The sequence below is a fragment of the Heterocephalus glaber genome, unplaced genomic scaffold, assembly GCF_053883595.1.
Source record: "Heterocephalus glaber isolate CG9 unplaced genomic scaffold, H.glaber_assembly_v1.0 deba00000937, whole genome shotgun sequence".
In the NCBI taxonomy this organism is placed as follows: Eukaryota; Metazoa; Chordata; class Mammalia; order Rodentia; family Bathyergidae; genus Heterocephalus; species Heterocephalus glaber.
Genome location: NW_028258173.1, coordinates 7,056,808 through 7,084,647, shown reverse-complemented (window position 1 = coordinate 7,084,647; position 27,840 = coordinate 7,056,808). Strand labels below are relative to the sequence as shown.

The 27,840-nt window shown below is 58.4% G+C and overlaps 2 protein-coding genes across 18 annotated transcripts; both read right to left on the bottom strand.

Annotated features, from left to right (window-relative positions):
* Window positions 1–201: 201 nt before the first annotated feature.
* Grin2c (glutamate ionotropic receptor NMDA type subunit 2C) lies at window positions 202–16,186 on the bottom strand. 14 transcript variants are annotated; one of them, XM_087208525.1, is made up of 15 exons: window positions 15,645–16,186; window positions 14,374–14,593; window positions 11,366–11,524; window positions 10,899–11,000; window positions 8,552–9,150; window positions 7,929–8,043; window positions 6,979–7,190; window positions 6,649–6,814; window positions 6,226–6,379; window positions 5,212–5,337; window positions 4,646–4,875; window positions 4,102–4,262; window positions 3,422–3,609; window positions 2,055–2,287; window positions 202–1,766 (listed from the first exon to the last, which is right to left on the bottom strand). In XM_087208525.1, the coding sequence occupies exons 1-15, from the start codon at window positions 16,022–16,024 to the stop codon at window positions 630–632; spliced, it is 4,182 nt and encodes a 1,393-aa protein (XP_087064651.1). In that variant the 5' UTR covers window positions 16,025–16,186; the 3' UTR covers window positions 202–629. The 14 variants fall into 14 exon arrangements, with proteins under 14 accessions (XP_087064651.1, XP_087064650.1, XP_087064649.1 ...); XM_087208524.1 differs by having other exon boundaries at window positions 6,649–6,811; window positions 11,366–11,779; window positions 15,645–15,827; XM_087208523.1 differs by having other exon boundaries at window positions 11,366–11,779; window positions 15,645–15,826.
* Window positions 16,187–16,658: 472 nt separating this feature from the next.
* Fdxr (ferredoxin reductase) lies at window positions 16,659–24,905 on the bottom strand. 4 transcript variants are annotated; one of them, XM_004860611.4, is made up of 12 exons: window positions 24,724–24,905; window positions 23,951–24,051; window positions 20,615–20,710; window positions 20,330–20,452; window positions 20,107–20,220; window positions 19,716–19,817; window positions 18,833–18,940; window positions 18,544–18,628; window positions 18,221–18,420; window positions 17,968–18,139; window positions 17,246–17,416; window positions 16,659–17,120 (listed from the first exon to the last, which is right to left on the bottom strand). In XM_004860611.4, the coding sequence occupies exons 1-12, from the start codon at window positions 24,800–24,802 to the stop codon at window positions 16,990–16,992; spliced, it is 1,482 nt and encodes a 493-aa protein (XP_004860668.2). In that variant the 5' UTR covers window positions 24,803–24,905; the 3' UTR covers window positions 16,659–16,989. The 4 variants fall into 4 exon arrangements, with proteins under 4 accessions (XP_004860668.2, XP_004860671.2, XP_021096673.2 ...); XM_004860614.4 differs by lacking the exon at window positions 20,330–20,452; XM_021241014.2 differs by lacking the exons at window positions 23,951–24,051; window positions 24,724–24,905 and adding an exon at window positions 21,063–21,695.
* Window positions 24,906–27,840: the final 2,935 nt, after the last annotated feature.

The following is a 27,840-nucleotide window of genomic DNA, read 5'->3' as shown; positions in this document are numbered from 1 at the left end:
ACTTCTGCTGCCTGGAGCCCCTTCCTCAGCTTCACCTACTCCCCACATCCCTCCCTCACACTCCTGAGACTGTCTCCCAGAGGAAGCTGCCCAGCTACCCCAGAGAGTCAGCCCACCTAGGATACTCCCATGATGCTCCTGTTGCCTACAGGCTATGGTGCCCCCTCCGGGATGCAGAATGAGGCAGCCAGGACCAGTGAATTGGAAAAGGCCAGTTTAATGTCCCAGAGGAAACACCACCTAGATGGAGCAAGAAGCAGGATGGCCCTGTCCCAGCCCCAAGTTCCAGCCTCCACGCCCCCAACCCAAGGCCACAGCAGCCATGACCAGGGATTGGCTAATATCAGGGCAGGGTCACCCTCTGGGGTCTTACTCCTTCTGCTCCCGTGACTCAGGCTGGGTGGGCAGGACTTCGTGTGATTATGGAGGCAGCAACAGCCCAGCCCACTCTAGGACCTGAGCCTGCTGAGGTCACAGAGGTGGCTGTGGAAGCCATCGCCTGCCAATCGGGTCCCGTGGCCAGGATTTCACAGTCGAAGCAAAGAAAAAAAGACCCATCTTGCCTGCCCCCTACCCTTGGCAGTGCCAGGCAGAGAATCCAGAGCAGCAGGAACGGAGCACCTGGCGCCTCACACTTCTGACTCCAGGCTGGAGATCCGCCTCCAGGTGCAAGGTCCCAGAAAGCCTTGGGTCCCACAGGCTCCCCTGCTGACCTCTTCCAACACCCCACCGCCCCTGTAGCCTGTGCTCAGCCCCATGGTCCTGCCCCTGTGCGCTGGAGGGCCCCAGGCCTCAGTGAGCCAGGGACTTTGACTGGCACAGGGTGGGAGGTGAGGGCAGACGGCCCCCCAGCAAAAAGGTAGGTGGGCCTGGGTGTGCAGGCAGATGTGCTGCCTCGGCTGCCAGGCCCGGGCCCCGGCGGGCACGCCCTCCCAGCAGGCCTCCCGGTGGGACAAGAGCCGCCTGGACTGTGCCTGTGCCACGAGTCTGCAGGCCGGCCGGGCGTCTGGACAGGCGCAGGCGTGGCCGGTACACCCGGCGGGCAGCGAGCCAGAGTGAGCAAACGCATCGGCCACTGAGCTGGGCAGGGAAGCGTGGCGCGGGCGCGGGCGCGGACCCTGGGCCCAGGCTGCGCGCAACAGAGCCTCCCGCCGGGCCAGCTGCTCCGGCCCCAGCAGCGGCAGGTTGTCCGGCTCCGGCTCCTCGGGGAAGAGCGGGAGGAAGGGGCGCCTGGCTCTGTCGGCTCGAGGGAAGGAGCTGTAGTGACCGGGTGTGGGCGACAGGGGGCGCTCTGGGAGCGCGCGCCGCTCGGAGACCGAGAGGTGCCGCCCCGGGGGCACAGCCCGCACGGGCCACCACGCCTCCCAAGGGGGCCGCCCCCACACCCGGGAGACATCGGGCAGCGGCGTCCTGGGCGTCGGGGAGCGGGCCGGGGGCTCCGGGGCCCTGCACACCAGCGTGGCGCGGGCCCCGGACGACAGCCCCCAGCTTTGGGGGCTGGGCTCGGGCGGCGGGCCGGGGGTGGGCGGGCGCGTGTCCGAGCCGGCACAGGCGGGCGGGGGCGCGCGGCGGATGCTGCCCCAGCTCTCGATGGTGCGCGTGGCGCGGTCCAGGGAGTCGGTCACGCCCGCCGTGGTCACCATGTCACGCGCCGCCTGCAGCATCTTGAGCACGCTGGCCTGGGCCGAGCCGGCAGTGAGGTCGGGGCTGGGCTGCCGCGGGGGGCTGGCGAGGCTCTGCACCCCGCCGAAGCAGCTGTAGATGCCCTGGGTGGGAGAGGGAGAGGGAGAGGGGCCGTGAGCGGCCCGCCCTGTCCAAAACCTCAGCCTTCTAAGTCCTAGAAGCAACTCCTGGTGAGAAGTCCTAGGTGCCAGGCACCGGGCTGCTTTGCAGACGAAGGAGGTATCTGAGCCTCTGCAGGCTGACGAACTCCTAATCAGAGTGAGGACCCCAACCCCAGTCATGCCACCCTCCGGACCTCAGTCTGTACGTGGCAAATGGGACTGTGGCCAGCTCTGCCCAGCCTGGGCTCTGGGGCACTGGTGGTCACCTACCCTGCTGAGAGCCAGCAGAAAGTCCAACTGGGACGTGCTGTGTACCGAGTGGCGCAGCTTCCAGTAGACCACGTGCTCCCAGGCGAAGACCAGCAGGGCCAACCCCATGGCCACCAGCAGCATGTAGAAGACCCCGGCCATGTTGTCAATGTCCAACTTGCTGCTCATCACCTCATTCTTCTCGTTCTGGCAGATCCCCGAGAGCCACACCGTCTCCAGTTTCTGGGTCTCTCCTGGGGCAGGGGGACATATCTGCTCAGGAGACCCCATAACAATGCCCACAATCCTGGACGGAGGAGGGGTCTGCAGCCAGTGTGCCACCTCCTCGTTTCTCAAGTGGGACCACCCAGGGTCGCAGCCCAGTAGAGCCAGGATGGAAGGGGGCAGACAACAAGCAAGAAGAAAGGAAAAGGACAGGTGTGGCGATGCGCACCTGTAATCCCGGCACTCTACGCGGCTGAGGCAGGAGGACTGCAAACTGAAGCCCAATTTAGCAACTTAGTGATACCCTGTCTTTAAGAGATATTTAAAAACGGGTTGGGGATGTTGCCCAGTTCAAAGGCCCTTATTCAATGCTCTGTACTGCCAAAAAGGAAGGGGTGGAGAAGGGGAAGGAGGAGGAAGGACAGGGAGGAGGAGGAGGAAGAGAAAGAAAAGCAGAAAGGAGAATGGGGAGTGGGATGGAGTAGGGTAAGCCAGCCTCTGGGTCCTCTGCCTGCCTGCCCGCCCCCAGCGAAGTGCACCTGTGTGCCCAGTAAAGGCTTGATGACTGGGTAAATTTCAGCATCCATTCATTTATTCATTCACTTACTGACCATCTACATGCCACGAATGGAGCTGGGCCACAGAGACCACAGCGCCCGCATTGTCTGCTCTCTTTGTTACTTGCCATTGGGAATTCAGACAGGGCTTTACCTAACCAGGGGGGAGCTCCTCTACATTCAAGTTTAGGGGCAGGCTGAGCCGGACCACTCACACTGTGAGCCCCCTGCTGCCAGGGCAAGCCTGACCCTCAGATCCGGACTACCCAGGTCCTTGGCACTATACCAGCTAATCGCAAGGCGGAAATGGGGGGACCATACTGGGCAAAGGTGTTCAGCCACTGTGTGGCCTGAGTTCCTTCCTGTCGTCCCTCTGGGGACTCCCCGGCTCCAGTTCTTGCTCCCCCTGACAAGCCAATCCCTTCCCCTGGTCTCCATCCAGTTGCTCTTACTTCCTCCCACACACACACACCCCTGCCCAGCTTCACGCGCAGAGACCTCTCCCTACCCACATGCCCTGGACACCAAGAAGGGGAGACCCTGATGACCTTGGTGTCTGGGGCTCACCATGGAAACCCCATGGTCCCCAGCAGTGGCAGCACCCACCGTCACCCAGGAACTGCAGGAGCGCCAGGTCTATGGCCCGCTTCCAGTGGGAGTCCTTCTGCAAGGCGATGCCATAGCCAGTGGTGGCGAAGACCTTTCCAGACCCAATGGTGACCAGCTTGCAGCCCTCATCCTTGCCCGCCATGTAGTTAAGGACAGCAGCGTCATAGATGAAGGCGTCCAGCTTCCTGGGGACACGCAGTCCTCAGGGCCAGGGACCATGAGGAAGAGAGGGGGAAACCAAGCCTGGAGCCTGCCAGGGATCTGAACACATGACCCTGCTGGGCACTGCTGCAGAGGGACAAGTGGGCAGAGCCTTCCCTGGGGCCCTTGGGTCCTAATGTAGCCAGGACCCTCCCATCCTCCTCCTCCTCAGAGAGGCCAGCGACTCTGCCTCCAGAGGACAAATGTCCCCTTCTCCCTGCCTCTCTGAGTCCCTAAGGCCAAGAGAAGGTCACAGCCACCACCTCCCTCTGATCAACACCACGGCTGAGTTTCTGGAATGCATGGCGGGCATCTGTTTGCACTTCAAGCTCCACTCTGCCCCAAGACCTTGTCACACCCTCTCCACGAGTTGTGCAGGACAGCCCAGCGCCACTGTCCCCACCTGGGGTGTCTCCAGAAGGACAAAACTAAGGCTGGTCACTGGGGAGACCCGTGGCCAGAGACAGAGGACCTACCCCATCTTGAGGCTGGTGAGAGCATCCTCCACCGAGCGCTGGTTGAACTTGACCATGTGGGTGTGCATGTCTCGGTAGTTGCTTCGGATGTTCCGTTCTGTGCTGCCGTTGGGCACCGTGCCAAAGCGGAAGGGCGGGTACTGATCTTGAGGCCGCTGAAACTGCAGGTGAGAGCAACAACCATTTGTCACCTTCGTGCCGTCTTCCATGTACCTGAGCCTCGAAGCGCACCCCAGAGCCTGAGCCCAGGCCCCGGACTTGCATCATCACAGTAGAAACATCTTACTGCCCTGGCTGCCCTTGTGTTTTGCAAATGGGGACCTTCAGGCCCAAGACAGGAGAGCACTTACCCAAGGCCACTCCGTCAGTAGACCTGAGCAGTGTGCTGCCTCCAGCCCCTTCCTTGCCAGGCCCCACGGCTTCTTCCCGCTCCAGCCTCCAACTCAAATTCCCCAGGTTCCGACTGCTCCCTGTCTGCCCACCCAAGGCCTGTCCCCCACTCTCAGTGACCCCTCCCAGCCTCCACCAGCCGTGGCCCTGGCACCTTCTTGTCACTGAGGCCTGACACTGTGTCAATGTACTGCTCCTGGATCATGAAGGCAGCCAGGTTGGCGGTGTAGCTGGCGAGGAAGATGACAGCAAAGAAGGCCCAGACCAGAACCATGATCTTGCTGGTGGTACCCCGGGGGTTCTCGATGGGCACCGAGTTGTTGAAGACCAGAGCCCACAGCAGCCACACAGACTTGCCAATGGTGAAGGATGGGCCCCCAGGCTCTGGGATGTGAAAGGGGGTGATGCTCAAGCTCTGATTTGTTTTTTCAGTGCTGGGGATTGAACCCAGGGCCTTCACACTGAGCTACATCCCTGGCCCTTTTTTATATGAGACAGGCTCTCACTCAGTCACTAAGTTGCCCAGGCTGGGCTAGACCTTGTGATCCTCCTTCCTCAGCCTCCCAGACTTCTGGGATTATAGGCATGCAGCACCACACCCAACTGCTTGGGCTCTTCTTGCCCACAAGAAGGCTCTTGTTCCAGCCCTAGCCTAGGCGGGGACCCCATCAGTGGCCATCTCCACCCCTGCCCTGCCCTCTGGCCCAGGTGACAGCTTACTCTTGCCCTTGGTGAGGGTCTGGTTATAGCTGACAGGGCTGAAGTACTCGAACATGAAGACTGTGATAGCCACCACGGTGAGGCACATGACAAACATCATCACCCACACTGCTGGGCTGTAGGGCTCTGGAGACAGAGGGAGACCTTGGAGCCCACCAGCCCAGCATCACGCGGTGGAGACTGGTGACACTAGGTCAAACGAGGGGCTGCCAGGCTGTGGGTGGAGCCAAGGGGGCCTCTGGTAGCAGAGCAGCAGAAAGCCCAGGGAGGTCTCCTGCCTCCCCCGTGCCCAGGGGCAGGAACACGCCCCACCCTGAGACTTCCTTCCTCTTTGCACCCTAGCCTGGGCCCCGCTGCCTGGAGTCAGAGCCTCTGAGGTCAGGTCTTACTCCTCATCCTGCGGACGTGGAAACTGAGGCCCCAGGTCTCAGGGCCCCCAGAGGAGGAGATCATTGCTGCCATGAGCACTTGCGCCCGCACTGTGAAGGCCACCCTAGAAATCGGGACTTGCTCTTTTCCCTGTGACTGAGGAACTCACTCCGAGGGGGTCCGTGACTTGCCTAAGGCCACCCAGCGAGAAGGGGCCTCTCACCTGTTCTCAGCACCCCACCTGTCCTCACAGCTCGCTGTGCCACCTCCCACTGCAAGTCCCACCTGGCCTCCCAACTGGGCGCCCCAGGAAGGCCAGGATGGTGGCTGGGTCTCCCACACCTAGGGGCCGCCTGGCACAGCAGGCTGAGTGCACAACGCTGAGGTCCCAACTGAGTGAGAAACGCCTGTCTTCCGCGACTCCCTCCGTGCTCCTCCCCGCCCACGCTCCCGCCCATGGCACAGCCAGAAGCCGGCCCAGGCTCAAAGCCCGGCTCCAACTTCCCATCTTCCTTCTCCAATCCACCCTCCCCCGATGCCCCCCATCTCCCAGGCTTCTTGCTCGGCCCCAGGGCCGCCCCAAAGCCCCCCTCTGCCCACCCCCTTGGCGCTCTCCCCAGGAGCCATCCTGCCCCCCAGCCTCACCCAGGAAGGCTGAAGGAGAGACGGTGCCATTGCTGCGCGCCACCATCACACTGATGCCCGTCTCCACGAAGGGCACGGAGAAGTCCACGATTTCAGATCGCTCCTCGTTGATGGTGAGGGAGCCGATGGCCATGTCTGCCCGCTTATAGTAGACCTGGGGACCCCGTGGGGATGAGAGAAGGGGCTCCCCAGGGCCGCAGCCTTCTCTCCCGTCCCCTCCCAGCACCGCTCCCTGCCAGCACCCACCAGCAGAGTCCGTCGTTCCCACCTGGGGTGCTCAGAGCTCACCTTCCAGGACTGACAGCCCGGGTGAGCGTTATCACTGGTGACAGCCCAGTTCTTCCCACCCCTAGGCGCGACTGAGACAGGCATGGGGCCTGGCAGCAGGCAAAGCGGCCCAGGGCCAGCCTGAGGAGGTCCTACCTCCCCGATCATGCCATTCCACACGCCGAGCACTCGCTTGCCATGCTTGCCATTGGTCACCAGGTACAGGTCGTAGGAGAACTTGACCACCTTGGCCAGCTTCTTGAGGATGTCAATGCAGAACCCCTTACAACAGAGCTTGGTGTAGGGTGCTGCATCGCCGCTGCTGAGCCACCACCCCAAGAGATCACAGGAGTCAGAGCCCACTGTCACCTGCAACCCCAGCAGCTCCTCCCAACCTGACATGCAGACCCTGCCCCAGAGTCCATGCATGAGGCACAGACACACAACAGCCGCCCCTCACACAGTAGCACCCAGATCACACCAGACCTGAAGGTGTGGTTGCTCTGCCTTCGGCAGGGCACAGTGTTGGGTACACAGCCACCCGTCCCGGGGTCAGGGGTCTCCACAATGACAAAGGGCCGCTCTTCCAGTGTGGCCACTGTCAGGTGCCGGCTGTCCACCACGGGCTGCAGAGAGGCACTGTATCGAGGCCACACCGGGTACTTCATATAGAGGACACCATGATCCCACCGCCCCACCTGCAGAGGACACAAAGCCTCAGCTCGGGACCTGTAGCCTTGCTACCCCAGCCTCTAGATGCAGTCTGCCAGGGCCAGGAATCCTCCCTGTCACCTAGGGACACCTGGGGCAGACAGAGGGAGGCCAGGGGCAGGGGCATTTGGAGAACAGAGCACATGCTAAGCATGGGTCAGAAGGGTGGCCCGTGTGGCCTCAAGGCCCTTCACGCTCAGCCCAGCCTTGTTCCTCAACTTCTGTTTCCTCAAACAACCTGCCACACACTTTAAAATGCTCCTCTCTCTATAGCAGGCTGGCACCCTTTCCCGGGGGGCTCCTACTCACCCTCCACAGCCTACTTCAAATGTCCTATCTTCTGTGAAGTATCCCCAAGTTCCCTTCTTTGAAGGAGGAACTAATTCCTGCTCCTCCTCTCCATGCCCCAAAGAATCTTGCACACATCTCCACTCTAGCACTGATCTCTCCATGCCCTACTTGTTTGCATGTCTGTCTGGCTCGCACGGAGCAGGCTACTCGTCCAGGGCCAGGACTGTGTGCTCCGTGAGCTCTGCAGTGGAGGGGAGCTGAGGGCCTCACTCACCCTGGGGCCCTGGAAGGCCTCCCAGTGGGAGAGGTTCCAGCTGAGACCTGGAAGGCGGGGGTTGGGTAAGGGACACAAGGGCTCTGCTCAGCTGTGGGCTCAAGCGGGACTCGGGATGGATGAGAGGAACCAAGGACCCTAGGGCTCACCCCCTTCTCACCATCTCCCAAAGGCGGTGCCGGTTGAGGGCAATCACAACCATGGTGGGCTGGACCAGGTACCCACCGGGGCTGAAGGAGAAGTCTCGGCCCTCCCAGGTGACGTTCAGCAGGTGCCTGTGAGGGGGAAGAGAGGCCAGGATGTCTTCACACCCCAGCCTGTGGCTCTGCCCAGGACCCCATCACCACCCAAAGCAACAAGACACATTTGTTGTGTACTTTTTTCTTGCCATACTAGCAATGGAACCCAGGACCTCTGCACTGAGCTACATCCCCAGTGCCCCCCCCCTCCTTGAGACAACATCTCTCTAAGTCGCTAAACTGACCTGGCTAGGCTATAACTTGCAATCCTCCTGCCTCAGCCTCCTAGGGTGCTGGGATTACAGGCACATGCCTCTAAAGCCTCTAAACCAGGCTTTCTGTTCTGTTTCCCTGTATTCACTCCACCATCCTGGCCAAACCCGGCCACCTACTGTGTTTTCAGATGAGAACACTAAGGCCAGAAGAGGCGCCGTGCATGACCGGACCCGAGGCACACAGCTAGTGGGAGGTGGGGCTTAGCCCAAGCTCAGCGACCCCCTGAAGGGCCTCCACCTCTCTCCCTGATGCCTGTGCCGGTGCCCACCTGTAGAAGGCCTCCCGGGCAGGACTGACGGGCCCGGGGTGGCTGTGGCAGTCCCCGGCAGGGGCGGGCAGGGCGCCGTGCTGACGCAGGTAGCCGTGGGCGCCCAGGGCCAGGATGGCCACGCCATTGCGGACCTTCTGGCGTAGGCTGAGGCGCCAGCTCTCGGTGACGACGCTGATGAGGCCCACGGGGAAGGCGGCGGGCGGCACGTCGGTGCTGCCCAGCGCCAGGCTGGGCACCAGCCACACGTGGCCCGGCCCCACCAGGCCGGCCTGCGCCGCCTCGGCGAAGAGCACCTCGGCCTCCTCGCGCGAGCAGTAGGCCACCAGCACGGGCGCGTCGAGCTGGCGCAGCAGGCGCTGGGTGCGCGCGCGTGGCCCGCCCGGGCCCAGCTCCAGCGTGAGTACGTCCAGCAGCCGCCAGCTCAGGTAGCTGGCGTCGGCGACGGCGCGCACGCCCTCGAGGAAGAGCGCGTGGCCCGGGTGCAGGCTGGTGATGACGGCGAACGCGCTCCAGTCGTACTCCTCCAGCACCTTGAACAGCACCTGCAGCTGCTGCTCCAGGGACACGCCCAGCTGCAGGAAGGCGGAGCCTGGCTCCTGGGGGCGGGGCGGGGCGACGTGAGCCCCGCCCCGCCCCCCCCTCCCGCCAGCCCCTCCATCCGCTCCAGAAGCCCCTGCCTAGCAGGATGCTCTGGGTTCCGGACGCCTGCACCGAAGCGCAGTGCCCCGCTCCACGAAGCTCCTTGTCCGGCTGCCCATAGGAATCACCTGTGGACCTCTGTAAACTATGCACGCCCGGCCCCCATGCGACCGTTCCTGGCCACACACAGCAGCACGGAAGAACTTGTTAGAAATGCATATTCTCGGGCCGCACCCCAGACTGGATCAGAATCTGCCTTTTAAAAGCTCTTCTGCTTTCTCTTGAGCCCGCTAATTTGAGAAGTGCTTCCCCAGACCTACTGAATCTGGGTTTCAGAGGTGTGACGGGGGACGAGGGGGATCTGTATTTTTCTGCAAGCACTGTGAGGGCTGAGAACCACTGTCCTGAGAGCTGATCCCCGAGGTGCAAAGATAACTGGGAGGGGTGAGAATGGTCCTCCCACTCGCCCATTGCCTCTGCCACCTCGGAAGCCCAAGACCCTGGCAGCCGGAAGCCACAGTGTCCTCTAACGGTGGCACTGTAGCGCCTCAGAAATGTCACTACACTGCCACCTTCCAGTCTTTCTGAAAAGCCAATGAGAGAAGCAATACAGGCCGAGCAACCCAGTTTCTTCAATAAGCAACTTGCAGTTAAAAGAGAAAGAGATAAAGGGGAAGCCTACAAGTTGAGACTTAGCAACCATATCCACCAGCTGCTCCATGTGGACCTACGTGATTTGAGTGGACTTAAAAATAAACATCTGTGGGATTTATGAGACAATGGGGAGACGTGAGCACTGGCTGGGTATCTGGTAATGTTAAGGAATTTTTATTATTTAGACATGATAACATATGGTAGCTTTACTTTTTAAAGCCCTTATCTGCTGAAGATACGTACTGAAATAGTTCTAGGTGCAGCAGTGGGATGACTGACCTTTGCTTCAGTTGAGCACAGAAGAGGGAGAAGTAGGTGGGCATGAAGATGGGGTTCTTGGCCAAGGAGAGTGGGAGGTAGGTGGGGATTCATTATAGTCTTTTAGGCTCAAAATTCTCCATGATAAAGTAGTAGTGAAATGAATCAAATCAAGCCAAGTACAGTGGTGGAGGCAGGAGGATCACAAGGTGGATTCCTACCTGGACAACTTAGCAAGATCCTGTCTCAAAAAAGAGGGCAGATGGGGCTGGGAATGTTAAATCCCCAGTGCCAAATAAATAAATAAAGGCAAATCAGATCAGCCTCTTCCCTCCAAACCTTCCCTGGCTGCCACTTAAGAAATGTCCAGTGCCTCCCATGTGGTTGGGACTCACCTCCTCCTCCAGACTCTCTCTACTCTAACACTTCTAACATCGCTACCTGCTCCTGGTCTGGAAGCCTCCCAGCCCTCACCCTCCCTGACTCCTGCCTCTTATACTCCAGGTCTCAACATGGACATTATTTCTGGAGATCTCTATCCAAACAGGAGCCCCGTGAGACTGCCCTGTGGCCTCCTGGGTTTTTCCTTCTGAGTACACTTCCCAATTTGGAACTGCAGGTGATCTGTTGAGAATGTTCTCCCCAGGAGACTGCAAGTACCTGGAAGGTCACCTCAGCCTCCCACCTGCTGGGAACAGTGACTTCCCCTGGAGTGCTGTCCCCTATAGGTGAATTTTTTTTTTTTTTTTGAAACAGGGTCTCCCTGTGCGGATCAGGTTGGCCTTGAACTCACTATGTAGTCCAGGTTGGCCGTGAACTTGCAATCTTCCTGCCTCAGCCTCCCATGTGCTGGGATTACAGAGGTGCACCACCATGCCTGGCTCCTATGGATGAACTTTAATTGCCCAGAAGGCCTTGCATCAGCTCCCATCCCCAGTTGACCCTGTACCCTGGGTCTACAGCCTGACTGACTGAGGAAGCCTGGAGAAGCAGAGGGCAGAGCCCTGAGCACTGCAGGAGGGTGTGGGGAGTGCATCCACAGACAAATTCCATAGCAGCCCAGAAAGTTGGTCTCCTGGGGCCTGGGAACATGCTCCCACACCCTCCCGGGTCACACCTTCACCTCCACCTTCCTGCTAGTCCCACCCAGTCCCCGCTTCCCAGACCCCAAGCCACTCTCTAGGCCAGACTCAGCCCTGACCCCCAGTCCCAGCCCATTTCTGAGCCCAAGGGAGGAGGGGGCATATTTTGGACAGGCACCTTGGGGGTAAGGACCACAGCAGAGCCCCCGCTGATGCTGAGGATGGGCACATGAGTCTGGGAGGAGACGAAGTCCAGGAGCTGGGCCACCGCCTCGGTGCCCACGTTGTCCTCAAAGACGATGCCGTGGACACGGGCAGCTCCCAGGAGTCCGCAGATCTGGGTGAGGAGACTGCTGGGGTCGGTATCGTTGACTCCCACAGTGAGTGGCTGGATGTTCAGGGGCAGGTCCCGGAAGCTCGGGGGGATGAGGCGGGCACGGGCCTGGGTCTGTGGTGGCCCTGAGCTACCAAACACCATGGCCACTGTCACAGCCTGGTCACCTTGCCCTGGGCCCGGCCCTGCCCAGGCACCCAGGAGCGAGGCCAGCAGCAGGGCTGGCCCCAGGGCCCCACCCATGTCCAACGGAGGGTCCTGCGGAAACACCAAGACAGACACAGAGAGAGGCAGACGGACAGACAAACAAGAGATGAGGGCAAGGGTCAGAGGACACATATCCAGAGAGGGACAGAAAAGGGGGGACACCTCCCTCCACAAGGAGAAGTGCAGACAGACAGACACAGAGACAGAGAAGGAAACAGAGGTTAGCTGCGTGTCCCTAAGACACCCGAGGGGAAAGGGATGGGGGAGAATGGGGGCCGGGACAGCAGCTCACCACCCTCCAGCCTACCACTAAACAGTATGCTCAGCGAGAAAGGCCCAGCCTTTGGAAACCCAGCCTCCCAGGCTGTGCCCTAGCAAGGGGCACTGAACATGCCAGCTCGGTGTTCAAGTGCACAGCATGCAAGGTGTGGTGCATGGCATAGTGTTCAAGGTCAGCCAGACCTGAATGCACGTCCCAGATGTGATAGGCCACCTGTGTGCTCCTGAGGCAGTCACCTAGCCCCTCTGAGCCAGGTTTTCTATCCCACAGCAGAGACACTCCCTGCTGTCATCCACAGCCTTTTCCTGTAGGTGACAGCCCCTCAACCAGGTGAAGGAAGGCAGCACTGTGACACCCCCACGCCCCACCCAGCCATCTCTACTGATCTTCCATGTGTCCCTCACCAGAACCTATGCCACACAGCCAACTCCAGGACCCTCCCCTGTGTGGCTCCACTGGGCAGACACTGTCCTGCATCCTCCTGGACACTGGACATCACTGCCCCCCTTCCCGCTGGCTCAGTTAGGAGCAGCTCTCCCCAGCAGCGAGGCAGCGCTGACCTGTCCAGGGCCCGGGGCACCTGAAACCCTGAGCCGCTTCCCAGTCCATCACGGGTACCCGGGATCTTTCTAACCTAATATCAGAGAATAAAATAAATCAAAAGGGCTAGGGAAATGGCTCAGTGTGAGGGCTTTGGGTTCAATCCCCACTACAGGAAGGAGGGAGAGAGAGAGACTAGGACTTGGGCTCGAGTCTCACCAGGTCACCAGGTGTCCCGCAGCCCCTGGCCCAGCCACTCCTTCCCCTGGTCTCCTCCACCTCATCTCCCATCTCCCCCTCCCTCCTGCCCAGCCACCTGTCCCACTGGGCTGCTGAAACGTTCCTCTGCTCCCTGGGCCCCTCCACAAGCAGGACAGCTGCTCTCTGACACTCAGAACGAAGTCCAGACACCGCAGTCCCAGGTACAGGGCCCCCACACTGCCCTGACCTACTGTCTTTTTCATAGACCTCCAGCCCTGCCTGGCCAGGGGCCACACAGGCCCACACCATCACCTGCAGAGCCCGGTTCAGATCTGTCCCCTGGCTCGAGCACTCTTCCCAACAAAATTCTACTGTCCTCTAGAGTCCAACCTAAATCCCTTCCTAGGCTCCCACCCTGACCAGCCCTGGTCCCCCAGTTCCACAGCCCCTTTTCTCTTGCAGGTTGGGAGCTCTGAGCTGGACCCCTGCAGTGACCTCTCCACTGTGCCACGTGGCAGGAAGTTACCCACCAAGATGTCCCCTCCCTCACCCGACTGGACCTCCTTGAGAGCAGCACTGTTGTCTTGGAGCCCCCTGCTCACCCATTCTGGCCTTGTTCCTTTCACCAGTGGCCAGTAAAGAAATGTTGGCTAAATACCCGGGTCCCAAAGACTGGGGAGAGGGTCAAAGTGGTCAGTCCCCAGGGACACTGCATGCTGAAGGGCCTCAGACCTCCACGCGCCTAGGACCCTTCTTTCCCCGGGGTTCCACACATCTCAGGCAGGCTCCCAGGCAGGGATGGCACCACACCTTGAATGTGGGACGCTGATCGACCCCCTCTCCCAGATCTGGAGCTCTGGTCCCAGGGGCCACCCCTGCCCCTTGGCAACAGAAGCCGGAGCCGAGGGCCTGGACCCACTGCGCTTAGCGAGTGGCCCCTCCTCTGCCGTCGGGTTTTCCTCCCTCCCTCCCTCCCTCTCCCCTGCCCAGCTAAAACCTGAACCCAGGCGCCAGGAGAGACACTGCCTGCCCCTCCATCTTGCCCCACAAGTGGCGGCCCTGAGTTCTAGCTCCTCCAAGACCAACTGCCCCCCTCCCGGCGGATCCCGCTCGGGGCCCCTCCCCTCCGCAGGAATCTCTTACACTCGGGCTGTGAAGTTCGGGGTATTTTTAGGCCGGCGATAAATAATTCATAGGGAACGTGGCATCAGGCTGCCCCTGCAGGAGGAGGGGGCGCGAGCGGCGAAAGCCACCGTCACCCGCGGCTCAAGGACACTCGCGATGCGGCGGCGGCGGCGGCGGCGGCGGCGGCGGCGGCGGCAGAGGCGACTCGGGGTGCGGGGACCCGCGCCACGCCTCCTGGTGGCCAAACTGGGCACCACGCGCTCCGCGCCCCCCGCCTCACCGGAGGCCCCGCCCTTACACACACACACACACACACACACACACACACACACACACGCACGCACGTACGCACGCACACGCGCCCAAGCTGGGTCTCCACCTCCAGCCCCGCGGCGGGATGGCCGAGCTCGCCTGGCAGGAGGCGCTGCAGGCCAAGTCTCAGCCCAGGACACCCTCGTGCCGTGCCGGAGCGAACCCAGGAGTGCAGTTTCCTGCCTACCTGTCCCTTTCGCGCTCTTCTTCTTCCGAGTTTAGAAACAGGCTCAGAGCCACGGCCGCCACGTCCTGGGCCCGCTCCAAGATATATCCAGCGCGAGGGCACCCTGTCCAGATAAGCTCTCCTCGATTTTCCCGCGGCCGGGGGTCTGTGCTCGAGCCAGGACGGGGCCACCATCCGAGGGCTGGGGGCCAGGGTCAGAAGTCCCGGTGGGCGAGCAGGGCTGGGAAACACGGTGGACAAAGGGGACGAGCTTCAGGCCCAGCGGGAATTCGCCCCTCGCCACACAGCAGGAACTTCAAAGGGTCGCCGGGAGCACCCTGGGGGACTTCAGGCTGCAGGGCACCTTTGCTGTCGCCTCCCAGTGCTGCCCACCGAGGCCTTGGCATAAAACGCGCTCGGCAGCAGGAGACGCCGGCCGCTGCTCCCAGCCGTCGGGGATCCTGGTCCAAGCCCAGGAAATCAGGGTGCCCCGCTGGTGCCGCCCCGGGCCCCGGGCCCCGGAGCAGAGGCTCAGGCGTCGCCAGCCCGCCCCGCCCATCCCTCCTCTCCAGCCCTCCGAGCCTGGGTCCCCCGGGGCTTGGAGCAGCCTCTGGAAGACCCCGCCACGCCAGAAGTCCACCTTGATTTCCTGAGGCCAGAGGCGGGATCCTTTTACGAGACTCAGAGAGGAATGGGAGCCGGAGGAGAGGCCCTGGGGGACTCATTGCCGGTGACGGGGGTCGGGGATGGCAGATGCGAGCCGCAGATGCGGAGAGAACACGGCGCCCGGGATCCCGGCGCGCCCACAGCCGCCTTTCGCCCTCTGGCTCCGTGCCCTCTCCATGCCCAGCTCCAGGTCGCGGCCCCCGCCCCGCTCCTCACCCCAGCAGCTTCCTACAGCAACAGTTGAGGGCCCCGGCATCCCAGACTCCCGCGTCCCCCCCTGCCCAGCAGGGTCGCTCAGCCGTGCGAAGGGGACGAGGAGGGCTCGGCGACCCGGGGGACAAACGCCTTGGACGCTTCCCCCGCGTCCTTCCCGCGTGTCCGCCGCGAGTCTGTCTCCCCGGCCTCTCTTCCTCGCCTCCATCAGCCGGGGGCCAAACCCCAGGCCGGGTTCCCAAGGGCCCAGGTCCCCGGGCCGGCCCCTCCCTGGCTCCGTACGCGGGCCAGACTCTCCCCGGGTATCCCGCGTCTGTCTGCGCCGTTCTTTCCTGCGCGGCGCCCCAGCCCAGCCCCAAGTTGGCGACGAAGTCGGCGCTCCCGGATGGCCGAGCGCCCCCAGCCGCACTCACCGGGGGGAAAGGGCTCTGCGCCCGCGTCTGGAGCCCGCGCCCGTAGCCTCCCGCGCGCTGCATGTCCAGGCGCCTCGGCCGGGCGCGCTGGCGCGCTCGCTCCCTGCTCGGCGGGAGCCTGAACCCGACACCGCGGGGCCAGTGCCCGAGCCGCGGCCTGGGTCCCGCCCGCCCCTGCGCCCGGCCCAGGAGCCACCCAGCGCCCCTCTAGGTCCCGGGCTGGGCTGTGCGCCTCCGGCTCTCAGGGCTCGCCAGCCTGTGGCGGAGCGCTCGCCGACGCCTCCGCCCCGCCCCGGCCGGCGGGCCGCCCGCGCCCCTTCAGGCCCCTCCCTGCTGGCCCGAAGGCCGAAGGTCCGGGTCCCCTCTCCCGTCTTCAGCATGGTGTCCCCAGAGCCAACACTCAGAGGCAAGTTCGACCTAGGAGGAAACACCAGCTTTCTAGGTGCCCTGGGTTCCAGCCCTCAGTTCACTAGCCGTGTGACCTTGGGCCAGTTAATTTCGAGGATCCATCAGTTAATAAAGTGAGGCAGCATCTCGGAGCTGCCATAAGACTGTAAACTGCAACAGATTGAGGTACTATTTTTAAAAGGCTTGTAGATCTGGCTGGAAACGGATGGAGACCGGAAGGGATTGGGAGCGCAGAGAGGCGACACCGGCCAGTCCTGCCAGGCCGCTGAGAGGGACAGGGGGCAAGCTGCTGTCCAGTCATTCCGCTCCCACCCTTTTCCTTTTTGCATTGTTTTGATTGACACCGGCCAGAGGGGCAGCAGGGCAGGAAGGCTGGGGGACCTGTCAGAGGTGACTGTAGTGTGGACAGGAGAGGGGCAAGCCACAGCAAGAGAGCCAAGAGGAGAGGGAGGGTGGTGCTTGCCAGGCCTGACTGCCAAACCCCCCTCAAACCCCCAAGAGGCCCAAGATCCGGGAGCTGGTTCTGCAGCGCCACCTGGTGACCACAGGCAAGCTGCAGCCAGAAGGTGACCTGGGGCTCTAAAAGAAGCGCATCCACCATGGCCCTTGGTTTCAGCTGTTTTATTTCCAAAATATTCCTGACTCCACTGACTCCTCCCTCCAAAGACCAGTAGGAGAGAGGTGAAAGGGGGTAGGGCCAGCCTGTGCCTCCAGCCCTCCCTAACTTAAGGTCACCTCCTTGGGCTAAACCACAGTAGCAAGGGCAACCTTCTTGCAGGAGGAGGCAGTGCTGAGAGGTTCCTGGAGAAGAGTGGCAACCAAGCCCGCCAGAGCCAGGGCAGGCACACCATAGCTGGGGCTGAGTGCAGCTCAGACTGACCCAGACCCCTCCCCTGCTCAGCATTCTTCCCTTCCCTGACAGGGCTGGGATCCAGGCTCAGCACCCGAGCAGCCGCAGCATCTCCTGAGAATCCACCAGCTTCTCCCGAGGCTTTCCAGCACCCTGGCCCCGAGACACTTCCTCAGCATCCAGCTTCTCCCAGTCTGAGAAAGAGACTGGCCGGATCCCTGAAGCAGAGGGGAGATAAGTCAATGCTGCCACCTTCTCCTTCATCCCCCTTCCAGTACCATCCCCCAACTCCCAAATGTGACTCCCATCCCACCTCCCAGAACCTTGGCCTCAGGGCCCAGACCTCGGCTGCTGAGCAGGGCCTGGATGGCTGTGTAGCCAGGCCTGGGGCCAGAGGGGAGCAGCCCGGCCTTCAGGTCCTGCAGCAGCACCTCGCTGGTAAGGAAGCTGTCGGTCATGGTGGTAGCAATGACACCTGTGGGTCCCCTCTTCACCCAGCCACTGCAGTAGAGGCCTTAGGGGGCAACAAAGAGAAGAGAGGTGACTGCACACTGACTGGCTATCCTGTGCCAGTCTGCACACGTGCACACACAGACGTACACCCCAGTCTCACAGCAGATCCCATCACCTGGGCCCCTTACGTCCACTGGCTGCTGTCCCAGATTCTTCCCAACTTGTTTTACCATAATGTCCCTGCTTCAAATTCAGCAGCCCCTTAGCAAAATCTACTGAATGAATGAATAACAGGTGCCTAGGTACTTAATCAGACTGGAAGCTCCCTAGGACAGGGGCTGCCTTATATCCAACCCCAGCAGTGAGCAGAAGGGCTAGCCCAGAGCTTACTGAATGACTTAATGATTAGACATATGTCCTACATATTCCGTCTAGCCTGGGGACTCCCCTCTAGTGCTAGAAGGAAGATGGTTTGGGTCCTAGGACTGGTCCTGCCTAGAATACCTGCTCAGTGTATGCCACTAGAGGAAAGAATAAAAGAATGGCCCCAGGAGCACCAGCCTTCCAGCCTCCCACCATAACCAGATGTTCAGCTTTGTCATATCCTCTCACCTGGCACATCCACAACCCGGCCTTCTGTATTGGGGATGACCCCAAGTTTCGGGTCAAAGGGCACGCTGGGGTCAATGGGAAGGCTCTTATACCCAACACTGTTCAGCACCAGCCCACAAGGAAGGTCCTCTGTCTCTCCCGTGGGCACTGCCCGGGTGGCTTCACCCACACCCTGTTGGGGAGAGGATGGGCAACACCAGGCTGGGTGGGAGAGGCTGGGAACAGGGGTGTCTTTGGGTAACATGAGACTCACCTCCAGTCTGGTAACTGCCAGGCGGATGCCTGCTGCCTGCTGCCCATCTGGAGAGGGCAGCACCTGCTGGGGGCTTCGGAAAAAGCGGAGACCCCAGGCACGGGAGGCAGAGGCCTGGCGGGAAGCCTCCTCCGGCCCCAGCTTCTCTATGGCTGTGCGAAGCAGCAGTTCCGACAGCCGCTTCCTTGGACGGGGGACCTCTGTCAGCAGTGCAGAACATCTCAGGCTGTCCCTGCCCCACAAGCCCTCCCCCAAGCCTTCTGTGAGCCTTCTTCTAGGTCAGCCCCTCCCTGTGAGCCGGGAGCCAGGCTTCGGCACCTCACCCTTGATTCTGTCCTGGAGGCCCAAGAAATCTGCAGGATCTAAAATGGTTCGGGTTCCTGGTAACTGGATCATCTCCCGAAGCTCCTTGTGGTGGGGTGGGGAGTGGGAAGGTCAGGCTCTGAACACAGTCCACCAGAGTCCAGCCCGGTGAAGATACCAACATGGAAGGCACAGGGCCCTGGGGCCTGCTCCCCCTTCCATCCCAGCAGCAGCTCCTCCCAGAGGCTCTGCCTCCTCCATGGGACACCCTCTCCTTGGGACACCTCCCACCCACTGCCACCCCAGTACCTTAATGGTGAAAGCCACTTGCAGGGGCCCGCGCCTGCCCACTATCCACACCGTCTTCACCTGACTCTGCCTCAGCAACCCTAAGGCAGCCTCCGTGATGTCCGTTTTCTGGTACAAAAGGAAGTCCTTGAAATCATGGAACACTGACCTAGGGACTCTAGTGGTGTCTCTACCCTGAGCCAGAAGGCTGGTAGCTCGAAACTGCACTACTACCCCCACCCCCAGTGGTCAGACGGGGCACTGCTGCCAACTCAGCAAAGGGCTCCAACAAGTAGCAAACTAGGCCCTGACTCTTTCACCGATGATGAGTATTTACCGAGCATCTACCATGTGCCTGGCCCTCACAAAGCTTCTTATCGGTGTGGAAGGATACTCATCGGATCTCATTAATGAGCAAAATTGCAGGGCTGTAACCTGCTATGCATGAAATAGAAGTAGACAGGTCTGTTAAACAACGGTATTACAGGGGAAATGGACCTATTCAGGGCATCCCTGCAATGCTTCCTGGCAGAAGGAATAACTGAGCCAACTTTAACTGGCAGGAGTCAAATGAAAATGTTCCGAGCAGGTGGAATGGTGTGTGCAAAGATCCTGTGGTACAATGAAGTTTTTTTTTAAAAGGCCCATGTAGGCCGGGGATTTAGCTCAGTGTTCCGCCCCCTGCCCCACAAGCACAAGGACCCAAGTTCGATCCCCGGTAGGAAAAAAAAAACCCAAAAACAAACAAACAAAAAAGGCCCATGCAGCTGGCATGCCAAAGTAAAGGGAGACATGGTGTGGGTTGAGGCTCGCAGGGCTGCCGTCTCGAAGCCTCTGCCTGGCCTGGCACCCTGGAGAAACAGGCACTGAGCTCCCCACCTCCAGCCTCTGACCTACCACTCACCTCCAGGTGCTCAGGTGGGGTCAGCAGGATCCGGGCCACATCCAGAGCCACGTTCCCCTGTCCCAGAATCACAGCAGTGTCACAGCTCAGGTCCGGTGCCAGCTGGAGGAGAAAGGCCTTGAAAGACCCCCAGCTAGTGCTCCCATCAGCCTGACCTTGTCTGCAAATGTCCTGTGCCCAGTCCTGGTCAGCCTCCCGGAGCCATCTGTCCCTGCCCACCCAGCCCCGCCCCAGAGGCCTTCCATGGCTGACCTCCAGCCTCAGTTGGCCCTGCATCCGTCTCTTCTTCTAGTTTCTCACCACCTCTTCTGCTCTCTCTGGGATCCAGGCTGCCCTGGCCCAGGCAGAGGAGTGGGGAGGAAGAGGCAGCAGGAGTGCTCCCCAAACTCACCGCTTGGTTCTCAGGAAGCCCATTGTACCAGCCCACAAAGGCCCGGGCTGAGCACACGCCAGGGAGCTCCTCGCCGGGGATCCCCAGGGCCTGGTGGTCCTCCGCCCCATAGCTCTGAGGAAAACCAGAGCCCAGAGTCTTAGCACCGAGCATGGGGGACTGGTTCCTAGCCCCTCCTGGTTCCCAGTGTCCCCTCCCAGCAACTTCCATCATCTGCTCTCACCAGCACCACGGCATGGTAGGCCTCCCGCAGCTCGGACACAGTCACATCCCTGCCCACTGCCACGTTACCCCGGAAGGCACAGCGCTCAGAGTGGGCTGTCTGGGTAAATGTGTTGATGACATTCTGCAGGGCAGCCCCAGAGAGCGAGGGGTTAGAGGGCGGGATGTCCAGGGACCACGTCAGTGCCACCTTCGCCCCTTCTCCCACAATGTCCCCAGGGTCATTCTACCCACCCTCATTTTGCCCAATGGCTCCAAACACCACCCTCCATGCTCAGAGACCCACCTTCACCTCAGGATGGTCAGGCGCCACCCCAAAGCGCACCAGGCCAAAGGGCACGAGCTGCTTCTCGTAGATGTCCACTTGGGCCTGGTTGTGGTGCTGGGGGAAAGGGCACAGCTGGTGGGGTCCTGCCTTCCCCAGACAGAGCAGTGGGCTGGGGACACAGAGGCCTCCACCGTCTGTGAGGACAAAGAGCACCTCTGCCCAGACAGCCGGACACGGGGCAGCAGGAGCTGAGGTCAGGCCTCAAGACTACCAGGTGTGAGAATGTGAGAGACCTGGCCAGTGAAAGAGGCTCACAGTTCCTCTGCCCTGGATCTGGGTGTCGGGGGAGCTTCATCTGCTCAGGTTAGACCAGACCCACAGCCCTCCCCTCCAACCCACCCACACTTTCTAGAAAGGCCCAGCTGGGCTGATAACCTGTAGGCCATTCTTTGAAAGTCAAAGCCACCTTAGGTCTTATCTCCAAGATCGTCCCATTGCAACAGGGACCAGCAAGACCGGGAGGGAGGTGGCAAAGGGCTATTCCTAGTCCTAGGAAAACCATCTTCTTTTCTTGCTTTAAAATCTTTCCTTGCTACAGGACCCAGTTCAAACTGCTCAGCAGGCGGTCAGTTCCTAACACAACCTGACCCTGCGGTCTTTATCTTTCATTCTTTCCAGCTATGTGCCTTTCACTCCGGGTCACATGGCTCCCTCCAAGGCCGCCTCCATCGTAACAGCCTTCAGTGCACATACTGACCTCTCGTCCCTCACCTCCTTCCTTAGCCTCCAGCTGTTCCTTCTCAGGGCTCTTTTCCTATATTCCCTGGGTCTGTCTCTGTCTCTGTGACTGTCTGTCTGTCCGTCTCTCTCTTTCTCCCACCCTTCCTGCCCCCATCCTTCCTATCCACTCCTCTCCCCAAGCTCCAAACCTGAGACCACAGGACATCCTCACCCAGACACCTCAAATCCATCCTGATAAAACCAAGGCCTTGTCCCCCAAACCTCTCCCCTTGTGCTCCTGTGCTCCCACCCATCCCGCTCAGAGCCCAACCCCAAGCCTGGGGCTCCTTGCTTACCCATCTCGTCCTGCCCCATCAAACGCACACCTTTCCCCCTCCCCCTTCCCCACTGCGCTCCAGGCCAGCAGCCCCGCCTGTGTCCACCCTGCAGACAGAACATTCCAAATTTTTTAAATGGGCCCCTTGGCTAGAGAGTACCTCAGTGGTAGAGCACTTGCCTAGTATGTGCAAGGCCCTGGGTTCCATCCCCAGCACTGAAAAAAGATGGGGGCAGCTGGGGTCTGGTCTAAAACTCTTCAGGGAACCCATCTTCCCACGGCAGTGAGCATTAGAATCTCCGAGGGGACTGGTTTAAAGTTGCCCATTCCAGAACCCCAGTCACAGAGTTTGATCAAGTCAGAATGCTTTCTTTATTTATTTTTGTTGTTATTTGTTTGTTTTTTGGAGACAGGGTCTCACTAAATTACCCAGGCTGGCCTTGAACTTTTGATCCTCCAGCCTCAGCCTCCCAAGTAACTGGGCTTACACGTGTGGGCCGCACCTTTCCCAGAGGACTCTGATGGGAGGAGGGGGTGACAACCGGAGAAAGTCACCCAAGGCCACAGCCTGGGCAGTGGCTTCCAAGCCCCCTGGCTCTAGATTGCACCTCTTCCCCGGCCTAGCTTTCTCTCTCCACCCCTCCTGCAGACGCCTTCCTTCTGAAACTTGTCCTTTCCTTGGAGGGCTACCCTCTTCTTTCTCCAGCCTTTGTCCATTGGTTCTCTGTGCCTGGGATATTCCTGCCATTCCACCCCTTGACCTGACATCTCCACCGCCCTTCAAACTACAAGTTCTCTCCCTCTGGCTTAGGCATCCCTCTCTGCACCCCCAGGATGAGCCTTAAGCTACCTTGTAACCCACTAATCTCCTCTTCACACTGGAATGTGAGGCCCTTAAACACAGGGGCCACACCTGTCCTCCTCACCTCCTGCTCCTAGTGCAGCCTGTGCCTGGAACACGTAGGTGTCCAGTGAGTGGCCACTGGATGATGATGACAAATGGCTAAGTCAGATGCCAGTACCTTCCATGCACAGTGGTGAGACCTCAGACAGCCTCCCTCTGTCTTTGTGTCCTCACCTGCGAGTCATGACACCGCCTCACAGGTTGACATGAAGATGCTATGAGATGGTACTCAGTGCCTGACTCAAGCTAAATGGTTCTGCCCCAAACGTGTCCATAGCTTGGAGCTCCCAGGGGGCAAAGGTCAAGTCATAACTGGCCTCTGGGTCCATGCCCAGCCCAGCCTACAGGGAAAGCACATGCATGTGTCTACAGCCCAGGGGCCTGGCTTGCCTGCAGAGGAACGCTAAGAACCTTGTCTGGAAGGCCTGCTCTCCCCCTCCCAAAACACAGGGCCCTCCAGGCCTCATCCCAGAGCCCAGGCTGTCCTTCCATGTCTGCGGCCTTGCATTCAGGCTAACTCCCAACGTGAGAGAGAGAGAGAGCCCCTTGCCAAACCCGTGGCCTTCAGTGCAGTTCAAATGCACTTTCTCCAGAAAACAGTTTCTGATTCATCTCCACCTGTCTCAACTCACTCTGCTTGCATCATTATACTTAGCTCTGTCCCTTGTGTTGCTTGGGAGGCATTCATATGTCACTTTTCAACAGTGACCAAACCATCCCTGTCTCCATGAGACCTTCCTAGTTTCAGCACTAAAAGCCCCGTGACCCAGGTAAACCAGGACAGTGGGTTATGCCAACCTTTGAGTACCTCTATGTGTGTATCAGTAATATATTCATTCACCTGTCTCAACAGACATTCCAAGCTCCTCCAAAGAGAGGCCACTGTATCATCTCTGTCAACCTAGGTCTCCTCTTCCCCCTCCTTCTCAAGGTCTCAGTATATCAGGCAGCCTTGGAGCCCTGCCTATCTGCCTACCACGGCCAAAACTGAAAGCTTGGAGACCTTGGCCTTTAATGTGGGAAAGGAGGAGGCTGAGGGGCCTGTGGGTGAAGAGGACACAGGAGCTAGGTAAAGTTACAGGAAGCTAGGAAAGGGCTAGCCCCAAGATGTGGGATGTTGGGCTCAGAGGAGAAAGAAGGGCTGATAAGGGGAGGGCAAAGTCATCCTGCAGGTCTGCATAAGCTGCTGGACTGCTTGGCCAAGAAGGTATAGCTGCCCTTCTGCCACTGACCGCACAATGGGGGCCCAGGCGTAGGAAGGAAGTACGCAGCTAGATGGGGTGGGGACCCCTTCCTCATCAGGCAACCCAAAGAGCGTGAGGCTTGCCCTTAGGACTGGAGTGGAGCAGCAGGTGAATGAGAAGGGAGGAGGAGGCTGGAGGAAGTGGCTTACCTTTAGCAAGTGTTGGGCTGTGTAGAAGCCAGCGGGGCCACTGCCCACCACACAGATCTGGGGGGTCGTCTGAGTGGAGAACCGCTGGTAGAAGGCCGGGGCTGCACAGAGGGGATCAAGGTCAAACCGACACCCTCTCCCCGATCCCAACCCAACTTCAGCATCCAACACGGGATGGAGCTCCCCAAGTTTCACCCCACCTTCACCTTCCTTCTCTTGTGCCTCAAAGCTTTGGCATTTTCAGGGTCTCTTACTTCACCTGAACCCCTAAAGGCTTGGTCTTCGTCCAGAGCCCCACACTTCATCCATGAACCCGCTACACTGCCGCGGATGGCCTGCCCACGAACCCCGTAGCCCTCCGAGCACATCTTTCTTCTATTTATGGAGTTCCCTATCCTAACTGCTGTTATTCTGCATCTTCCCACAGGTTGCCTATCATCCCAACCCCACCCCTTTGGATCTCCCCTCAACACCCCTTTCCACCCCAGATGATGTCCCTATTGTCCCCAGAATGTTGTCCCAGCCACCCTCACACATGGACTTCATGGTCTCTTTCCACCTCCTTTGCTGATCTGTCTCACCCTAGAGGCCTCAACCTCACCGCACAGGTCCCCACCTGTCCCCCACACCACCCCCGACTCGTTCTCATGAATACTGTACACCCTTCCAGGCTTGCCCCTCTCCAGCCCAACCCTAGCTCCGCTCCGACTCCCTCCACTTGACGCTCGCAGGCCTCCCCGCGCTCCCATCCAGTCCGAAGGGCCCTCTCCTACTCAGGGTGTTCCTAGAGGGAGGTGGCCATGTCCGAGGCCACACCAACCACTGCCCCCAGCGCCAGCAGCGTGGAGCCATGGCTGGGAAAAGCGACCAACAAGAGACCCTGTGACTACCCGTGTTGCAGCCCTGCTCAGCTCCGGCCCTGCCCGGGTTCTGGACCCGCCCCACCGTCCTAGTCCCGCCTCCAATCCCCGCCCCTCGCTCTGGGAAAGCGGTAGTGTAGCGTCTCCATCCCAGCCTCGAAGGAATACCGCCCCCAAGAACCCCGCCTTTGGAACCACCCCGTACTGCTAAAGCCCCGCCTCCCAGAACTTCCGAGTCCTGAGAGAATAAATTGCTCCCATCTTCACCCTCCCTCCAAATACCGGAAGACTAGAGTTGGAGGAGAGCGAATCTCCATCGCTGTTTCAGTCGCTCGCGAAGAAGGGAGCCAATTAGAAAGGAGCTTATTTTACTTAGCCTCTCAGGGGCTCCCGTCGCTTACTAATGACAAAATAGTCCTTCACCTTTTGATAACCTATCCCACTGCCTGCGTAGTTTCATTCCAGCCAATCAGAAGTCAATCTCTATGGGCGCCTCCCTGCCCGTTGGGTAATAGCCCCAGAACCCGGAAGTCTGGAGAAAGAAGCTCTGTCCGGACACTACTCACGCTTGCTCCAACCTCTGGTGCTGTATTGGTGTGGCCCCGGTTAGATGCTGTCTTTGTCCTGCCAGGGAGAGTATTATACACTGAAAATCTTGTCCAGTTTCACCCCCTTCCCCATTATAGGTGAGGAAACGGGGGGAGTGGATTGCCCAGGTACTGAGAGCAGAGCTCGACCCCCAACTCTTGTCCTGGACAAGACATTCGCCTGGGGTACAGAATTTAGGGGTCACCAAAAATTCAGTAACCAAGAAAAATAACACTAAAAAAAACTATATATTTTAGTGTACCTGTCTGAAAAGATAAAAAATAATGCCAAAAATTTATGAACAAAAAATTAAAAGCAGTAAGTACAGGATTCATGCTCACCTCTGATACAATACACATGTTGCCTCTTTGCTTTTCCCAAGGTGTTTTGTCAACTATTCAGTTCCTTAGAGAAACCTCTAATCCATCCTCTTTCAAGCTCTAAGGAGTTAGGGGCCTGTCATCCCCTCAGTACCTAACCTTACTTTATTATTGTATCAAAGGTCAGAATCTCAACAGTTTAGCTTATCTTAATTTAGCTTTTTTTTTGCTGGGGGAGGATTGAACCCAGGGCCTTACACATACTTATCACCAGCCCATACACATACTAATCACTCAGTCTTAACCACTGAGCTACACACACACACACTCAACCCTTGGCTTTATTTTTGATTCTTAGACTTGGACAGTACAATTCTGTAAAATAGAAAACGTGTTCTGATGGTTGGTTTAAGTGAAGAAGGTTGTTTTTATAGACAGACAAGGGCTTGAAAGGGAAAACAACAACCAAATTGAGATTTCTTGTGAGGGAGGAAGAGGGGACACAACAGAATAATAGGAAAATAACTGATTAGGTAACATCAGATTATCTCAGGTTACTTCTTTTGTGTAAGGATTAAAGGAGAATGTTATTTTCATGCCAATTGAAACTAGCCTGACTAGGAAATTGGCTGATTTCTCAGAATGTCTCATAAACAGCTTAGTTTTGTTGGGTTTTTTTGGTTTGGTTTGGTTTTTTTTGGTACCAAGGATCGAACTCGGGTCCTTCCACTTTCGAGGCAGGCGGCAGAACCACTGAGCTAAATCCCCGGCCCTAAACAGCTTAGTTTCACCTTGGTGAACTTCAAAGTGAGTGACTCTTTTAACTTTTATCCTGGTCTGTTGAGGCCCAGTGCAGGAGTTTAGTCCAAAGCAATGGCCCCTGTAATGTTTAACATTTGTTACTCTCCTTGTCATTAAAAAAATTTTTTTTGTTTACTTAAAAATTTTTATTAGTATATGTTTGCAATACATAATGATTACATTCATCATGGGGAGTTGGTACATGTACATAACACATCTTAATTATTCCTTGTCATTTTTAGTGATTTTTAAAAGTAACATATAACATACAAAAGGTTCACAAATCATAAGATAGAGCTGATGAGATGTAATCATATAATTACCCAGACTGAGAAATAGAACATCCCCAGTATCCCAAGAGTCCCCTGTACCTTACTAGTCACTCTTTCCTCCTACTGAGAAGTAAATACTGCTCTGCTGTCTAATATCCCCTTGTGTTTCATCCCTGTCCTACAGAATCAGGAGTAGGCAAAGGATGGCTTGCAAGACAAATGCTGCCCATAGGCTTATTTTGTACAACCTACAAGATTGGTTCTTATATTTTTTTAATGGCAAAAATAATTTTAAGTATATTGTGACATGAGCAGGGGATGATGGGGCACTACAGGCAGCTAAGTGAAATAGAAATCAATATACAGCCAGAGAGGGACTGGGCTCTCAAGGAAGTCAGCACAAAAATAAAGACATTGGTATTGTGGTTGGAGACAAATCTGAAGCAGGCCAGGCCTCAAAATAAAGATGGAGTGGCCATGCCTACATAGCTCCCTAAGGGGTAAACAATAACTTGAGATTATATTGTGATTAGTACCACCTGGTCCAGTAAGTCCAGATAGCCATCTGTACCCCAGGTGGGTGACCAGGACATCTGGACCCATCACTTCCCAAAAATGTTTTTGTTCTTTCCATGTATCCTTGCCATATGACTCATTTCCCTGATGAATCAATATTAGCTAAGCAGCTATACTTGTAATCCTATAGGTTGATTATAGTTGAATCTACATTGTACCCACGTTGTAATTTTGCTGTATAAATTACCACTCCAAAGAGCCTCGGAGGCCACCCCATTTGGGACTTCTAGAAATCCAGGAGCTATTCTCTCCTTATTTCTGTATAACTCTCCTAAGATCCTTTGGCTCACAACTTCATTCCTTGATGATGTGGGACCACAAACTCGACACATTTGACATCTAAAAGGTTGGGAGTAACGTTTCTCCTGTATCAATCCCAGCACTGGGGAGGCTAAGGCAGAAGGATCACCATGAGTTTGAGGCCATCGTGGGCTACATAGAGAGTTCAAGGCCAGCCTGTACTACATAGTGAG

Coding starts and splice junctions, on each gene's coding strand:
- Grin2c (XM_087208525.1), bottom strand. CDS start 16,024: ATGCTGAAGACGGGAGAGGGGACCCGGACCTTCGGCCTTCGGGCCAGC. Junction 11,001..11,365: donor CTGTGGTCCTTACCCCCAAG/GTGCCTGTCCAA, acceptor GGGCAATTAAAG/TTCATCCATAGGAGCCAGGC. Junction 7,191..7,928: donor GGCACCGCCTTTGGGAGATG/GTGAGAAGGGGG, acceptor TGTCCTCTGCAG/GTGGGGCGGTGGGATCATGG.
- Fdxr (XM_004860611.4), bottom strand. CDS start 24,802: ATGGCTCCACGCTGCTGGCGCTGGGGGCAGTGGTTGGTGTGGCCTCGG. Junction 24,052..24,723: donor TCCCTCTAGGAACACCCTGA/GTAGGAGAGGGC, acceptor CCCTCTGTGCAG/CCCCGGCCTTCTACCAGCGG. Junction 20,711..23,950: donor CAGCCCAACACTTGCTAAAG/GTAAGCCACTTC, acceptor CCTTTCCCCCAG/CACCACAACCAGGCCCAAGT.